Source organism: Schistocerca gregaria, chromosome 6 (assembly GCF_023897955.1).
Source record: "Schistocerca gregaria isolate iqSchGreg1 chromosome 6, iqSchGreg1.2, whole genome shotgun sequence".
Taxonomy (NCBI): domain Eukaryota; kingdom Metazoa; phylum Arthropoda; class Insecta; order Orthoptera; family Acrididae; genus Schistocerca; species Schistocerca gregaria.
This window is the reverse complement of record NC_064925.1, coordinates 6,120,977-6,139,764: the sequence shown is the minus strand read 5'-3', so window position 1 is coordinate 6,139,764 and position 18,788 is coordinate 6,120,977. Positions and strand designations below refer to the sequence as shown.

Sequence of the window (18,788 nt, the reverse complement as noted above, 5' to 3'; positions counted from 1 at the left end):
CAAACCAACAGGCCTACGCCGAGCTTCTCACACAGGCACCTCAGTTTGTACAAACATCTAGGCCAACACCAACTCCGGACTCCCCTCTCACTGCCAGACTTGGCACATTTTATATGAATTGCCTTCCAGGAAACCAGTAACTGCCGTAGGAGTTTCGCGATTAGGAAACAGCCCCAGCGTAACAGACGTCACACGTGTGCTTTCGCCCGAGCCACCACTCCGCCAGTCTCACCGGCCGCCCCAAACGGACTGCCTCTCGCCTTCCCGCGCGCCCCAGCCGAAAACGCAAAGATGCTCATGCCCAGGGACGCGCCAAAGATAACAAACCGATCGCTGATGACCGACCAGCGATCTGGCTCACGTTCTCCTCTCTCTCTCTCTCTCTCTCTCTCTCTCTCTCTCTCTCTCTCTCTCTCTCGCGACACAGCATACATGGAAGGCAGGGTTTTTAAGGTGAGGCTGCAGTTTCCAAGAGGTGAGGATCAAATGCAAAAACACAAATTCCCGGTGAAGGCAGGTTGATGACTTGGATCAGTGCCAAACACTGTCGCAGGGCACCTGCAAGAGATGAAGATTCTGGGAGTCGACAGAATGCTTGCAACTGGAGACTCACGGAATTCAGGGGTCTGATCAACACTTTGTGATCAGACTAGCAACTACACTCAAGGCTAATTCTGAACATTAAAAAGAGTGGAGGAGACAATTGCTTACGCAACAGAAGTCAGTGTCTGAAGGCACGGGGGCGGATGCTAATAGAAGTAGCCAACACTAGAACACTGACAGCACGTAAAGTACAAACTTGAGAGCTGCATTCCAAGTGAGGAAAACAGACATGTCGGAGCTTAGCGAGGCTGGCGATGGCCGGCACGGAGCCGGCTCCCCCGGCGAACAGAGTGAGATTTCCCTCTGAACACACAAACGATCATGGCGGCGCACCATTTCTCCCTTCTTGTAGTCGACACATCAATCCACCGACACTTAATAATGTTCGGCCAATCTGGTGAGTCGTTCTGCAACTCGAGGCCGCCTCTGGCGAACGGTACCTAGATTCCTGTCCTCCCCCTACTCGGTAGGTAGGGGTGCTTCCGGATTTTACATTAACAAACTCCAAGTCTGGTAGCAACAGCGTTCAGCTCAAAGCTAAACGTCAGTGCCACTCCTATTACGGCCAGCAGCATCAGTGTTCTATGTCACTTGGTCCCGCACTCCGCCCTTCTGTTGGTGGAGACTGGTGCAGTAGCAGTCTAACCTGTGTACACCCACTGACAGCGTCTAGGCGGTGGATGGAGTAGCCATTTAATTCTCCCTCCGGGACAGCTGCACATCGCCTCTGTCATCTGCAGAGATGTAGTGTTAATATTTAGATCCGGTAACCCAAGCGCTACCACGTTTCCGTGCTCTCTGCATTGTGTCTCTGATTTCGTACATTGGGGTGCCCTTGATGGCTCCAAATAGCCTTGAGCGTAACTACGTACAAGTCATTATGTCGTCAATGTATAACACAGAGATCAACTACAGGGATTTAGCTCACACATGTTAAAGGAATATGCTGTCGTCGAATAAAAATTTCATTTGCAGATCCAGCATTTCAGCCACATCTGCAAGGAATGTCCTCGAGGGAGGTGGCTAGCTCTTGTGAAGGTGGGGTTCACTCAGTGACTCGTTCTCAATCATAAAGGATACCCCCATTCCCACTGAACATGTCCTGTACAAATTCTTACCAAACAAATTTATTATGTCGCGTCGTAATAGCCCGCAACATTAATAGAGAGGAATCTTTATAGACACTGAAGTAGCCTCGAGTGCATCCCAACGGTGTTAATGCAATGCTCACTATATAGGAAGTGAAGTAAAAAGAAGCACTTTGAGTCTCAACAATGTCTATTCCCATCACGCGCGGAAAGTTTACCCCATGTGTTAATGTGGGAGTATCAACACTGGAGAAAAGCCGTTCAACCGTGCCGTACGCTATAAATGAAAGTTTCAGTTGAGTTGAATTCACTGAAACGAACGTAGCGAATGATATTCAGTAGGCGGAATGCAATAACATGAAAATACGAGGCTGAGTCGGTAAATAAGTCGCAAACTGGGATAAAGGCATCACAGCCTCGTGAAGCAGCCTGAAATTTACTTTTCTTTCCAGGAAACTGCTCTTGTAAACTTTAAACACTTACGGCGTCGTTGATAAAGCGTTAAAAGATAGCATATAGGGTTCTTGTGGCAGCGTTCGCATCTAACGAGTTACCTCTCGGGATATAATAAATTTGTCAGGTTCTTTAAAATACTGCAACCCACAAGACTAAGATGTGTCCTGGGGATAGCGAAATACCCCTAGACGGGGAAACAATTTGCCACCACTGGACAACCAGAGCGGCTAGGACGTTTCTCATTTGCGGCTTTTTCTCGTTCTTTACTGAATTCCTATATCCAATTGAACAAAGATGTCCATAAAGTGCGGGTCAAATCACAAGAGGGATGAATTTCGCCATGGACGTGCTCCGTGGACAGTCCCTCGGCTCACAGAAACAGCGTTGGTCTAGGTGGGTATACACACGTGGCACACCTGTTCTCATGGTGTCACTGGAGGTCACTACCCATTGGTGCATAAAATCATTTATATATGTGTTTTTTTGGGGGAGAGAGAGAGAGAGAGAGAGAGAGAGAGAGAGAGAGAGAGAGAGAGAGAGAGAGACTGGTTTTTGATTGCGACTTTAACTTGTAACTGGTACCTGAATTTTGGTTCCTGCCTGCTTAAATGATCATCTTCTGCACCAGTTGGTGACGTGTGATTGTGAGGAAGTTATTGTTCTTTAAGATTTAAAATACGACCCTCTTGATTACTTGACCTTATTGCGGATAGCTCAATTTTTCGTTGCTTTTCATACTTACAGGACCACTGTTGTAAGTAAATAAGATCAAACAGGATATGGCTACGAAGTTCAATACACCTCTTGCAATATGCTTAGGACACCGCATTCCTCGCCCTCGCTCCTATCCTCCAACAGTTCTAACGCCTTCTCCAGAATCACCTTGACCTTTTTGCTGCACGGTGTAACCAGTGGCTCCTGACAATCAATCCTTCCAAGCCCCAGGCAATCATTGTAGGTCGTACCACTCGCTCCTTCCGGCTCCTAGATTTCTCCCTTACTGTCTGCGCCCGTCCTGTCCGCCTCACCCCCACCCCCACCCTCACCTACCTTGGCCTCACCATTGGCAGTCACCTCACCTGGATCCCTCATCTCCGCTCCATCCAATCCAAAGCCCACCACCGCCTCCGACTCCTCAAACACCTCTCTGGCCGGACATGGGGGTTGCTCCCCTCTACCATCCTCCACACCTACAAATCCTTAATCCGTCCCATCCTCTGTTATGCCAGTCCTGCCTGGATATCTGCCCCCCCCCCCCCCAAATTCTGTAAGTCCCTCCAGATCCTTGAGCGTCATGCACTCCGCCTCGCCTTCCGTATATGCCTCCCGTTCCCCACATGGATCCTCTATGATCTCATCCCTTTCCCCCATCTGCTCCTATTCCTTGAACATATCCGCATCCTCTACATCTCCCGCCGCCTTGAACGTCCTCACCCCCTGGTAGCTCCTCTCCCATCCCCACCCCCTACCACGTCTTCACTGTTGTATCCCCCCTACCCTACATCTCTACACCCCAATCTCCTTTCCCAAGGTGGCTTTCATCTACTCCCCCTCCCGGATGATGCCCTCTCTTCTTCCATTTATTCCTCCTATCAACTCTGATCCTCACTTGCCCTCCTTTCCTCAGTCCTTTTCCTGGGCTCCCTCTCCTCCCCTTCCTTTTTTTCCCCACCTCCCCTCTCGCTGCCCCCTTCTCTCCCCCAAGTCTTTTAGCATTTCCCTCCTCTGCCTCTTCTTATTCCCTCGCGTGTCTGCCCTGCCCCTCTCGCCCCTTATGAGTCCTCCTTGGTTCCTCCCCTTTCGTTTTCTCCTCTTCTCTCCTCCCTCTTTCTCCCCCCCCCCCCCTCCTCCTCCAGGTCCCGCCCCCCATCTGACTTTGGCTTGGGAGTGTCATATTTGTGCCACCATTTTCGTGCGGTGTTTTCCAGTGTGTTTTCCAGTGAGTGTTCCATGGTGTGTCCTTAGGGACGTGTCGCTGGGTGTGAATTTTTATCTGTTTTGAACAGAAACCAGACTGTCGCCATGTTTTTTAATTGTGTGTCTACTATGTTACTTGTCCGATTCCAGTGTATTTTATCGACATTGCCAACCTCTTTTGCTTTCTGTTTTAATTTTCCGCATTTTTCTCCGTTTTACACTCTGTCATCATTTTATCGCCTGTTTTTCCTTGTTTCTTTCTTCTTCCTTTCCTTACCAAAAAGTCTGTAGGCTGTAGAGCAGCGTACTAAGCTGCTGCCAGCCCGCTTCACTTCGGGAGGAACTGAAAATCAATAAAGAAAAAAATGGTTCACGAAAGTCAGCTTTAGCACTGACGACGACAATGGAGGTAGTGGTCGAAAGCTTGGAGTTTTATCCTGAATTGACGCGGTATGTACACCGAGAGATTTTTATCCCAGATGAAGCAGCAATCTGCTTTTCGTGAGAAAATGAGATTGCTTGGAACATACACTTCCTTCAAACTACACGTCCTGTTGCATCAGAGTTGGTCAGTGGAGTTCGGCACCATACTATTATACAGGAACATAATCCAATTACTGCAATTAAGAAATGAGAGCTTGTTACGTACTGAATGAAAACTGTAGAGAATACACTTTTCTGTATTTTAGTGAACTTTGTACACTTAGAATTCTGACGAGTGACAGCCAGCGTCGACACTGAAGTTCACTTCCTTTTCCACATAAGAGGTATTTCTATTCTTCACATACAGAAAATTTGTATGCATAAATGTTTGGCAACTCTTACACATACTTTACTCGGTTTTATCACTGAAATAGCAATTTTCATTGATTGTAACAATACGTTCTTAGCGACGGACTAGCAGCACGCCCTCTTTCCACAAGATACAGATTAACAGTCCCCTTTTTGTAATTAATCAATTGTTTTTTAGGGTCCATACTCAAAGATTCACAACTACTATCGTTGCGGGGATTGTGCGCTAGAGTTTCTTGCTGTCCAGCTGCGCTTCACTTGGTAATTACATACATTAGTGAGCTTCTCAGAATAAAATTAGGCACAAATTAGTTAACAAAAGGACAGAGAGGCTCACATAACATTACAGGCTACCTTTCACGTGACGTGTACTGATACGTTGTTGTTGTGGTCTTCAGTCCGGAGACTGGTTTGATGCAGCTCTCCATGCTACTCTATCCTGCGCAAACTGCTTCATCTCCCAGTACCTACTGCAACCTACATCCTTCTGAATCTGCTTAGTGTATTCGTCTCTTGGTCTCCCTCTACGATTTTTACCCTCCACGCTGCCCTCCAATACTAAATTGGTGATCCCTCGATGTCTCAGAATATGTCCTACCAACTGATCCCTTCTTCTGGTCGAGTTGTGCCACGAGCTCTTCTTCTCCCCAATTCTATTCAATACATCCTAATTAGTTATGTGATCTACCCATCTAATGTTCAGCATTCTTCTGTAGCACCACATTTCAAAAGCTTTTATTCTCTTTTTGTCTAAAATATTTATCGTCCACGTTTCACTACCATACAAGGCTAGACTCCATACAAATACTTTCAGAAACGATTTTCTGACACACAAATCTATACTCGATGTTAACAAATTTCTCTTCTTAAGAAACGCTTTCCTTACCATTGCCAGTCTACATTTTATATCCTCTCTACTTCGACCACCATTCGTTATTTTGCTCCCCAAATAGCAAAACTGCTTTACTACTTTAAGTGTCTCATTTCCTAATCTAATTCCCTCAGCATCACCCGACTTAATTCGACTACATCCCATTATCCTCGTTTTGCTTTTGTTGATGTTCATCTTACATCCTCCATTCAAGACACTGTCCATTCCGTTCTACTGCTCTCCATAGGCTGGAAATTTAAAACGCTACGCGATATTCTTGCGTTTGCGACATACGTATTGATTCACTGTCTTACGTGAAACCAGAGTTAGACCAGCGTAATCTGCTGATCGTAATATATCTACTGTACTGGCGCGAAGTTTTGTAGTGGTTAGGTGAGGGTCAAATGTAGTAGGACTGAGCTTGGTACAGTTGATTTATTAGATTGGGTGTACAACGGAATGGGGTGGGAGTGGAGGGGGCGGGGGAGCGAGTGCGGCGAGCGTTGAAATGCCGGTGCTCGGCACCGACGAGTTGCCACTGCGACTCGGGGAGGCCCAGGAGCGGAACGACCTCGGTGCGACACGTTCCCGGCTGGTGCGGAGGTGGGCCACGTGGTGGAGCTGCAGGCTGCCGTGACCACGACGCGAGCGAGCTCGTCCTCTGCCCCAGTACTGGGGGTCACGGATAAGTCTACATACATACATACACCGTACAGTGCGCGGCGGAGGGTACCTCGTACCACAACTAGCATCTTCCCTCCCTGATCCACTCTCAAATGACTGCCTATATGCCTCTGTACGAGCCCTAATCCCTCTTATCTTTGTGGTCTTTTCGCGAAGTATAAGTTGGCGGCAGTAAAATTGTACCGCAGTCAGCCTCAAATGCTGGTTCTCTAAATTTCCTCAGTAGCGACACACGAAAAGAACGCCCCCTTTCCTACAGAGACTCCCATCCGAATTCCTGAAGCATTTTCGTAAAACTCGCATGATGATCAAACCTACCAGCAACAAATCTAGCAGCCCGCCTCTGAATTGCTTCTATGTCCTCCCTCAATCCGACCTGACAGGGATCCCAAACGATCGAGTAGTACTCAAGAATAGGTCGTATTAGTGTTTTATAAGCGGTCTCCTTTACAAATGAACCACATTTTCCCAAAATTCTACCAGTGAATCGAAGACGACCTTCCGCCTTCCCCACAACTGCCATTACATGCTTGTCCCACTTCATATCGCTCTGCAATGTTACGCCCAAATATTTAATCGACGTGACTGTGTCAAACGCTACACTACTAATGGAGTATTCAAACATTACAGGATCCTTTTTCCTACTCATCTGCATTAATTGAAATTTATCTATATTTAGTGTTAGCTGCCATTATTTACACCAATCACAAATCCTGTCTCTCATCTTGTATACTCCTACAGTCACTCAACGACGACACCTTCCCGTACAGCACAGGATCATCAGCAAACCCTATCCAAAAGATCATTTATGTTGATAGAAAACAACAGCGGACCTATCACACTTCCCTGGGGGCACTCCAGATGATACCCTCACCTCCGATGAACACTCACTATCGAGGACAACGAACTGGGTTCTATTACTTAAGAAGTCTTCGAGCCACTCACATACTTGGGAACCACTCCCATATGCTCGTAGCTTAGTTAAGAGTCTGCAGTGGGGCACCGAGTCAAACGCTTTCCGGAAGTCAAGGAATATGGCTTCCGTCTGATACCCTTCGCCCATGGTTGACAAGATATCATGTGAAAAAAGGGCGAGTTGCGTCTCGCAGTAACGATGCTTTCTAAAAGCATGCTGATGCTTGGACAGCAACTTCTGTCTCAAGGAAATTCATTATATTCGAACTGGGAATATGTTCGAGAATCCTGCAACAAACCGATGTTAAGGATATTGGTCTGTAATTCTGCGGATCCGTCCTACCCTTTTTATATACAGGCGTCACCTGCGCTTATTTTCCCCGTCGCTCGAGACTTTACGATGGGCAAGAGATTCGGGATAAATGCAAGCTAAGTAAGGAGCCAATACAGTAGAGTACACTCTGTAAAACCGAATTGGAATCCCATCAGATCTGGCGACTTGTTTATTTCCAACCCATTCAGCTGCTTCACAACCTCAGGGATGCCTATCACTATGTCCTCCAGATGGGAATCTGTACGAGACTCAAACGGCCGTATGTTTGTACGATCCTCCTGCGTGAGAGAGTTCTCAAATGCTAAATTTAAAATTTCAGCTTTCGTTTTGCTGTATTCCATTGCCAGGCCAGACTGATCAGTGAGTGGCTGTATGGAAGCCTTCCACCCGCTTACGATTTTACGTGAGATCAGAATTTCCTTGGGTTTTCAGCAAGATATTTTGCTAAGGTATGACAGTGGTAGTGGTTGAATGCTTCGCGCATCGATATTTTTACATCAACATGAATCTGTACTAAATTTTGCCTATCCTCATTCTCCCGCTCTTTCTTGTACCACGAGTGCAACTGTCTTTGCTTCCTAAGCATTATCCGCATTGCGCTGGTATCCAAGCAGCTAATCGCGCAGCCTGGGGTCTGGGTGGCGGCGCCGGCGACCGTAGGCGCTGAGGAGGGTCCTAGGTGGACTCTCAGCCCACCAGAGGTGATGCTCGGCCGCAGAGTGAGCTGTCCCGTACGATGGCGGACGATGGCAAACAGAGGTGTTATGAGAAGCAGATGGCCTTTGCATCACGTAGCTCCCCTGCCGCAACGCTGTGAAAGCGTCCGGATTTCGGTAACACGGGTGCTACTAGAAGAGTGGCCGTACCATCATTCTGCAGTGACGTAATGCTGTGCTAGCTTACTGCTGCAAGGGGCGTGACAAGGGCAACGATCGTTGTGCCGGCCGGTGGCACCACACTGCGCCAGTCACCAACAGCCCCACGGTGTTCATCAGAGCAAAATATCTTTCTGCGACCTGTAGCTGCACGGCAAATATGTGAATTTTGAAGGAAACACAATTGCTAAGCGAAACACGAGCCTATTTCAGTAGAAATTAGTATAGTTGTACATGACCTAGTCACTTCTGTAGCAGAGGAAGGTTGGAGAGCTGTCAGTGACGGAGCGGCGCGCGCGGCTGTGTGTTGCAGCGGAACGGCTCCGCGGACTTTGACGGCGTGTTCAACATGCGCACCGGCGCCGACGACCTGTACCGCGTGGGCGAGCTGGCGCGCTGGAACTACGACGAGCGCACGCGCTTCTTCCCGGGCCGCTGCGGCAACGTCGAGGGCTCCGCCGGCGAGCTGTGGCCGCCCAAGCGCTCCAAGGACGACCGCATCGGACTCTTCTCTCCGGACCTCTGCAGGTAGGACTGGCCGACTCCAGCAGGTCAGGGGCTGGAGCGCGGTTTGTCGATCCTGCAGGTCCACTCTTTCAGGGTTCTGCACCTAAACCTACGTCCATACCGTACCGTGCAGTGCAGTGCGTCGGAGAAGGTGCTCTCCATTGTACATGCATACCATGAAATACACTCCTGGAAATGGAAAAAAGAACACACTGACACCGGTGTGTCAGACCCACCATACTTGCTCCGGACACAGCGAGAGGGCTGCACAAGCAATGATCACACGCACGGCACAGCGGACACACCAGGAACCGCGGTGTTGGCCGTCGAATGGCGCTAGCTGCGCAGCATTTGTGCACTGCCGCCGTCAGTGTCAGCCAGTTTGCCGTGGCATACGGAGCTCCATCGCAGTCTTTAACACTGGTAGCATGCCGCGACAGCGTGGACGTGAACCGTATGTGCAGTAGACGGACTTTGAGCGAGGGCGTATAGTGGGCATGCGGGAGGCCGGGTGGACGTACCGCCGAATTGCTCAACACGTGGGGCGTGAGGTCTCCACAGTACATCGATGTTGTCGCCAGTGGTCGGCGGAAGGTGCACGTGCCCGTCAACCTGGGACCGGACCGCAGCGACGCACGGATGCACGCCAAGACCGTAGGATCCTACGCAGTGCCGTAGGGGACCGCACCGCCACTTCCCAGCAAATTAGGGACACTCTTACTCCTGGGGTATCGGCGAGGACCATTCGCAACCGTCTCCATGAAGCTGGGCTACGGTCCCGCACACCGTTAGGCCGTCTTCCGCTCACGCCCCAACATCGTGCAGCCCGCCTCCAGTGGTGTCGCGACAGGCGTGAATGGAGGGACGAATGGAGACGTGTCTTCTTCAGCGATGAGAGTCGCTTCTGCCTTGGTGCCAATGATGGTCGTATGCGTGTTTGGCGCCGTGCAGGTGAGCGCCACAATCAGGACTGCATGCGACCGAGGCACACAGGGCCAACACCCGGCATCATGGTGTGGGGAGCGATCTCCTACACTGGCCGTACACCTCTGGTGATCGTCGAGGGGACACTGAATAGTGCACCGTACACACATCCAAACCGTCATCGAACCCATCGTTCTACCATTTCTAGACCGGCAAGGGAACTTGCTGTTCCAACAGGACAACGCACGTCCGCACGTATCCCGTGCCACCCAACGTGCTCTAGAAGGTGTAAGTCAACTACCCTGAACAGCAAGATCTCCAGATCTGTCCCCCATTGAGCATGTTTGGGACTGGATGAAGCGTCGTCTCACGCGGTCTGCACGTCCAGCACGAACGCTGGTTCAACTGAGGCGCCAGGTGGAAATGGCATGGCAAGCCGTTCCACAGGACTACATCCAGCATCTCTACGATCGTCTCCATGGGAGAATAGCAGCCTGCATTGCTGCGAAAGGTGGATATACACTGTACTAGTGCCGACATTGTGCATGCTCTGTTGCCTGTGTCTATGTGCCTGTGGTTCTGTCAGTGTGATCATGTGATCTATCTGACCCCAGGAATGTGTCAATAAAGTTTCCCCTTCCTGGGACAATGAATTCACGGTGTTCTTATTTCAATTTCCAGGAGTGTATTTAACACATTAACTCATTTGTAAAGTACACGGTGATTCAAAAAGAATACCACAACTTTAAAAATGTGTATTTAATGAAAGAAACATAATATAACCTTCTGTTATACATCATTACAAAGAGTATTTAAAAAGGTTTTTTTTTACTCAAAAACAAGTTTAGAGATGTTCAATATGGACCCCTCCAGACACTCGAGCAATATCAACCCGATACTCCAACTCGTTCCACACTCTCTGTAGCATATCAGGCGTAACAGTTTGGATAGCTGCTGTTATTTCTCGTTTCAGGTCATCAGTGGTGGCTGGGAGAGGTTGCCGAAACACCATATCCTTAACATACCCCCCCCCCCATAAGAAAAAATTGCAGGGGGTAAGATCAGGGCTTCTTGGAGGCCAGTGATGAAGTGCTCTGTCACGGGCTGCCTGGCGGCCGATCCATCGCCTCGAGTAGTTGATGTTCAGGTAGTTACGGACAGATAAGTGCCAATGTGGTGGCGCTCCATCCTGCTGAAATATGAATTGTTGTGCTTCTTGTTCGAGCTGAGGGAACAGCCAATTCTCTAACATCTCCAGATACTGTAGTCCAGTTACAGTAGCACCTTCGAAGAAAAAGGGACCAAAAAATTTATTGGCTGAAATGGCACAGAAAACGTTCACCTTAGGCGAGTCACGTTCATACTGAGTTGTTTCCCGCGGATTCTCAGTGCCCCATATACAGACATTGTGACGGTTGACTTTCCCGGTAGTGTGGAAAGCTGCTTCATCACTAAACACAATCATTGAAACGAAAGATTCATCTGTTTCCATTTGAGCAAGGATAAAATCACAGAAATCGATTCTTTTAATCTTATTAGCTGCAGACAGTGCTTGAACCAATTTCAGACGATAAGGTTTCATAACTAACCTTTTTCGTAGGACTCTCCATACAGTTGATTGTGGAATTTGCAGCTCTCTGCTAGCTCTGCGAGTCGATTTTCCTGGGCTGCGAACAAATGCTTGCTGGATGCGTGCTACATTTTCATCACTCGTTCTCGGCCGTCCGGAACTTTTCCCTTTACACAAACACCCATTCTCTGTAAACTGTTTATACCAACGTTTAATACACCACCTATCAGGAGGTTTAACACCATACTTCGTTCGAAATGCACGCTGAACACCTGTCGTCGATTCACTTCTGCCGTACTCAATAACACAAAAAGGTTTCTGTTGAGCGGTCGCCATCTTAGCATCAACTGACACTGACACCTGGTCAACAGCGCCTCAAGCGAACAAATGTACAACTAAATTAAACTTTATAGCTCCCTTAATTCGCCGACAGATAATGATTAGCTCTGCCTTTTGTCGTTGCAGAGTTTCAAATTCCTAAAGTTATGGTACTCTTTTTGAATCACCCTGTATTCAGATACTTGAAGGTGCTTTATACAGGGGGGTTTGCGTCTTTGAAGAATCTGGCGTGGGGGCGGTTACTGGTAGATATATAAGATATCTACTGCATTAGTATGAGAGAAAGAGATCAGAGGTCAGCTAGTTGTTGATACGTGTGACATTCCTTGGGAACACACTGCCGCATGCGTGGATATTAGACGGTTTCTGAAAAAAAGACGCAGAAGTTATCGAGGTATTTTGTGTGTCTCTTTACCACACGATGACCTCAGACGAAATGGTGACACAGTGGTCAGCATCACAGATCCTTAACTTTGCGCCCTGTGTACGAAACCCGTTTGTTCCTATTTATTATATTTTTATTATTGTCTTTTACCTAACCTGTAGAAGGTTACTACACGAATTTCTCTTACTAAATTAGGCAATGGAAGAGCCAGGATGGAGAATGACAAAGTTATAAAAAGGATAGTACCTACTCACCATATAGCGGAGATACTCAGTGGCAGATAGCCACGACAAAGAGACTATCACCCAAGTAAACTTTGGCCGAAACGGCCTCCATTGTAATTATACGTTCGTGTGTGTGTGTGTGTGTGTGTGTGTGTGTGTGTGTGTGTGTGTGTGTGTGTAAACGGCTTATATTAACTGTAATTACAATTTGAGTTTGGTTGTTTGGGGGAAGGGACCAAACAGCGAGGTGATCGGTCTCATCGGATGAGTGAACGACGGGGAAGGACGTCGGCCGTGCCCTTTGAAAGGTATCATCGCAGCATTTGTCTGGAGCGATTTAGGGAAATCACGGGAAACCTAAATCCGGATGGCCTGACGCGGGATTGAACCGTCGTCCTCCCGAATGAGAGTCCAGTGTGCTAACCACTGCGCCACCTCGCTCAGTAATTACAATTTGATTTGACAGTGTCACAAACTCATTGCTACGTTGAGGGATTACAATATTTTCGAATTCTCATATTCAAATACTTCGTTCTTCTATCAGTTCTCACATTAATTCTTATGTTTTAATCCAATGTTTATTCTTCAGGAAGACTGGCATTTCCTTGGATGATAAGGATCGTGGAAACGTTAAAAAAAAAAAAAAAAAACGCAGAATTCCGAACACCATGTGCATCGCGCGAAGGCAGGTTTGCCACAGTGGCATCTCTTTGTATGAATCTCTTGGAAAACAATCGTCGTTAATATTGGTGAAGATTTCGCGCGTTGGCAATACTTTCGCGGCAGACCTTGTGTAACACCTGACTACCGAAAATTGGCACGTTCAGATAGTTATGAATCAAGATACACTACAGGAATACTACAGAAAAAAAACTGAATTTCTCAATTTCTTTTCTTAAAGTTCATTCATCTGACGTACGATTAGTAGGAGAATAAATACAACGCTATATCAATATACCCCGCAAACCATTCGCATAGTAACTTTCTACAGACATGGGTATATAAATGAGAAACAAAAATAAAAGTAATAACTCAATTTCGAAAACGAGGCTCAAGTTAAGAATTCGCAACGATAACCACTGTGCCGCCATTTCGCCTGAGCATATCGCGCGGTACAAGGTACATAAAGTACCTGGAAAATACCTCGTCCACTTTGACCATTATCTTTTCAGAAAGCCGGTCAGTGTGGCCGAGCGGTTCTAGGCGCTTCAGTCTGGAACCGCGAGACCTCTACGGTCGCATGTTCGAACCCTGTCTCGGGCATGGGTGTGTGTGTTGTCCTTAGGTTAGTTAGGTTTAAGCAGTTCTAAGTTCTAGGGGACTGATGACCTCAGGGTTGAGTCCCTTAGTGCTCAGAGCAATTTGAACCATTTTCCAGTCGCTGCAGGCAAATGCCGGGATGGTTCCTTTCAAAGGGCTCGGCAGACTTCCTTCCCCGTCCTTCCCTAATCCGATGAGACCGATGACCTCGCTGTCTGGTCTCCTTCCCCGAAACAAACAACCAACCATTTTCCAGAAACGGTCGAGTATCTACTACTCAGCCGAGAGACATGATTACTTATTTTGACTCGTCTGTCACTGAGCGAAGTTTCTGGGAAATTGGGGTGTGGAAATTGCGTTGTTCCAGCACTGGACAAATCTGAGTTGGCTTCTGGAAAATAAGAATGTGAACGCGGCCTTCCAAAGACACTTGAGCTGATTTTATTCTCCAGATTTTCATGGGTAGGTTGCGGCGGACAGCGGAGAACCAGACCCCTGGAGAAACGCGTTGCATTGCTGGCCGACTGGCGGATTCTGCTGGCAACATATCAGTCTGCCCCCCCCCCCCCCCCCCACCCGCTCCCAATTGCAACTGCGTACTCAGTTTTTGTTTCCTTTCTTCTCGTGCGTAAAAAGTTACTGACCTGAGGTTTGATATGTTGCGGGTAAGCTGAAGATTTACCGGAAAGCAAATGTTGTGCTGAGCGCAGCTTTGCAGAGAACAATTAAATCCACGAGGGGAGGACTGACTCATTGTTTGGCGGAGTAAGCTTAAATAAGCTTGGTGAGGCACCAGCCCGTCTGTCGTGACCCTTATTTTTGCCTGTAGCTGTTACAGCTGAACCGGCTGACTATGCTTCGCGGACTGGATGTTGTGGATCTCTTTCTTAATTTCTTGCCTGGACTTTACCTTCGAGAACCGTGTTGACCCTAGAGCACTAAGAGGAGGGAAATGTTACGTAAAGTTTACTGCTACACTTTTTATTCACAGGAAGTGATAATTTATGGGTTACGGATTAGTTAATTAATTATTAGCTGTCCAGTGGTATGGTACGTAACCAAATTATTTGCAAAATGTCCTGTTTTATACCCTTCTGTAATAGTAAATTTACGATTTACTAATGTGGGGTAAAATACGTCCTTGTGTCTAATCGGGAGTCCAATTTCTTTTTCCGATCTGTTTTGTACTAGTGAAATACGGAATGCTCTCCAGGGTATGCATTCAACTGCATGTGACAGCCACTTGCAGTGTCAGTAGTTACCGACACAAAGGAAAGTGATGATCCTGATGGTGCAGCAAGGCGTGGTCTTGCTTATGAGGCACAGCCGGCCTTTGGTGATAAGTGTGTGTGACTCTTGAGCAGCTAAGCTGGAGGCAAAAAAAGTGCACAGCGCGCTAACAAACACAGCGATGGCCAGGAGGCAGTATTAGGCGCGCCATGATACCTGGTGGAAGCGAAGGACAGCGACCATTCAGCACGGCTGCCGGAGCCAAACGAAGCTCTCCCTACGAACTGCAAAAATATACTGACGAGGATGCGTGAATGCGCGTAGGAATACACTATAAAAGAATTAGACTAACTCCGGAGAGTGTATATTGATAACGTGCTTCGAAGATGAATTATGTAGCAAAAGTTCTTCCAATACCTCAAGACAAAGCCAAAATAATAATATCGGCGCTAGGCGTTTTCGTAAGTCGAGGCCATACATCTAATCAAGTATAACACAATGCACAATGACACTCGCCACAGAAAGTGGTGGGCTCAATCTCGTAGGCGTCATTAACGAAAGAAAATCCATGAGAGTTACGCTTAACAAAGTATGGAAGAAACCTCCGACTCGTTTAATGTCACAAGTTTTGACTGAGATGGCGCCACATGACTCTGAACCAGTCATGCAATTTCCAACGTATCCCTGAGGATCTCTAACAACTAAAACATAAGTTAATATAATGCAGTTCCATTAAAATAAATACACTTGGAGAGAAAACGACGAAAGTGAGAAAGAAACATAAAAAACTAACGAGACAGAAAGACAGAAACATTGTCGAGTTAAAGTACCAAAATAAATACTGGCAAATCATATGGAAAAACATTGTCAACATTTACCGTCACGGATTAGAGCATCTCGGTATTTCAGTCTACATCTACATCTACATCTACATGACTACTCTGCAATTCACATTTAAGTGCTTGGCAGAGGGTTCATCGAACCACAATCATACTCTCTCTCTACTATTCCACTCCCGAACAGCGAGCGGGAAAAACGAACACCTATACCTTTCTGTTCGAGCTCTGATTTCTCTTATTTTATTTTGATGATCATTCCTACCTATGTAGGTTGGGCTCAACAAAATATTTTCGCATTCGGAAGAGAAAGTTGGTGACTGAAATTTCGTAAAAAGGTCTCGCCGCGACGAAAAACGTCTATGCTGTAATGACTTCCATCCCAACTCGTGTATCATATCTGCCACACTCTCTCCCCTATAACGCGATAATACAAAACGAGCTGCCCTTTTTTGCACCCTTTCGATGTTCTCCGTCAATCCCACCTGGTAAGGATCCCACACCGCGCAACAATATTCTAACAGAGGACGAACGAGTGTAGTGTAAGCTGTCTCTTTAGTGGACTTGTTGCATCTTCTAAGTGTCCTGCCAATGAAACGCAACCTTTGGCTCGCCTTCCCGACAATATTATCTATGTGGTCCTTCCAACTGAAGTTGTTCGTAATTTTAACACCCAGGTACTTAGTTGAATTGACAGCCTTGAGAATTGTACTATTTATCGAGTAATCGAATTCCAACGGATTTCTTTTGGAACTCATGTGGATCATCTCACACTTTTCGTTATTTAGCGTCAACTGCCACCTAACACACCATACAGCAATCTTTTCTAAATCGCTTTGCAGCTGATACTGGTCTTCGGATGACCTTACTAGACGGTAAATTACAGCATCAGCTGCAAAATAGCAACGAATTCGAAACTGCATACGATAAGTCTTGCAAACACACATGTATAAAGTGCTGTTTTATGGAGACTGAAGAACACAAGTTCGCAAGTGGAAACGTCAAAGAAATACGGGCTATTGCATGACAAATGTCGAAGTGGCGTCAAATAGAAAGACTTGAGCGGTCGATCGAACAACCACGACAGTGGTCTCCCAATCAATAATGCCACACGACCATTCCATTCCTTTTTTTTTTTTTTAGGCAAACTGAAAATACGAAAAGTGAAGAAACGACAAAACTACTACAGTGACAGTGTTGTAGACTAAACGAGATAGTTTCAAGAGGTCTTTACATTGATGTGAGTGGTGTGGCAGCCTTTGAGCATAATTTAATGAATAGTAGGGGGATGTGATCTCAGATTTTTATAACAATTTTTTTTCAATTTCTGTCCTTATGGCGGATAAAGCTGGACTAAGAGCGTCAAAGATTCCTCTTTCAGACAATCACTTTTAAAATAAAACAGCTGGTACAAAACGGAAAAAGAGAATTCATTGTGGTGGCGGCGGTGGCGGCGGCGGTGGCGTATTTTAAAACAAGATATACTCATTATCAGAATAACTGCTCTGGGCATAATAAGTGTAGGTTTGTAGCTTGGACGATTAGCTCTTCGGTCTGAAAGATATGGGATGCTACAGTATCAGAATGACTGAGTTTTGGCAATGAATTTATGTAGATAGGTGTGTGACGGGGCAGGGACGAAGCACGAAGAGGATTTAAGTTGGGCAAAGGACTTTCAGAGATTATGGAGATAGGGTTGGTGGGGAAAGGAGGGGGGAAGGCAGTGAGGAAGAGTGCGGTGCTGTTATGAAGCTGCACGTATAGCTGTGGACTAGAAATAGTGAGAAAACTGTATGGCGTAGTGGGTTGATAGCTCCGGACTGGAAGGAAGGAAGGAAGAAGAGATAAATTAGGATTTAACGTTCCTCCGACGAAGTCAATAGACACGGATCACAAGCTTTAGTTGGAAAAGAGTGGGGAAGAAAATCGGACATGTCTTTTCAGACAAATCACTCCAGCCGTGAGTGATTTAGGGAAATCACTTAAAACGTAAATCTGGAAGCCCCAAGGAAATTTGAACCGCAGTCTTTCTGTGTGCAATTTCAATATCTTCTCGCTGCGGTATCCCGCTCTGTATGAGAGAGTTGAAAGTTGTCAACATGACAAGGGTCACAGATATAATATCATTAATCGATATGAAAGTATTCTCTGATTCCAGTAACAGTATCCAATTATAAGTATGACACACGATGTAAGGCAGGATTGACGATTAGATGTCACTGGAGGATGACCCGCCGGTATAAAAGGAGGGGCAGTAACGACAGGGTGTATAGATAAGGAGAGTGATCTCGAAAGTGGATTAGTCATTGGATGTTACTTGAGAAACACGTCCATCAGGGCCATTACAGCCCTCGCAGAGTTGCCCATGTGGCCTGACGCTGATGTGGTTACGGAGTGTAGAGAGCTAAACAACTACCAGGCAGGCCGCCGGTACTGGCGGACAGGGAGCGAGGAACGTTGCGGAGGGCGGCCGTAAAAAATGGAATCGGCGGAAGGAGTCACTGGTGAGTTTCAGTGACACGAGCGGTCCAGCTAGCACATTGACTGTGCGTGGGGAGTCAACAAGAATGGAATACAATGGCGGTCCAACTCCTCACAAGCCACAAATTTCTGTTATCTGTGATGCGCGACGCCCGAGGTGGAATAAACAGCGACGCCGCCGGGCAGCGGATGACTGCAGAAGAGTGATCTGTAGTGACGAATCACGCTATTCGGTTCAAAACTGGCTCTGAGCACTATGGGACTTAACAGCTGTCATCAGTCCAGTAGAACTTAGAACTACTTAAACCTAACTAATCTAAGGACATCACACACTTCCATGTCAGAGGCAGGATTCGAACCTGCGACCGTAGCAGTCGCTCGGTTCCAGACTGCAGTGCCTAACGCCATTCGGCTTCGCTTGCCTATCCAGTGGATGGAATTGATGGAATTGATCGATGGATGGATGGATGATTGTATCGGCACAAGCATGCACCTCA

At 47.0% G+C, this 18,788-nt stretch overlaps 1 protein-coding gene across 4 annotated transcripts in view; it reads left to right on the top strand.

Annotated features, from left to right (window-relative positions):
• Window positions 1-18,788, top strand: part of LOC126278187 (protein croquemort-like) — a 717,452-nt gene that overhangs the window by 617,744 nt on the left and 80,920 nt on the right. For all 4 annotated transcript variants that reach the window (XM_049978100.1, XM_049978101.1, XM_049978099.1 and 1 more), the window contains exon 6: window positions 8,849-9,063. In XM_049978100.1, coding sequence (XP_049834057.1) covers window positions 8,849-9,063 — 215 coding nt within the window. The remainder of the gene's footprint in view (window positions 1-8,848; window positions 9,064-18,788) is intronic.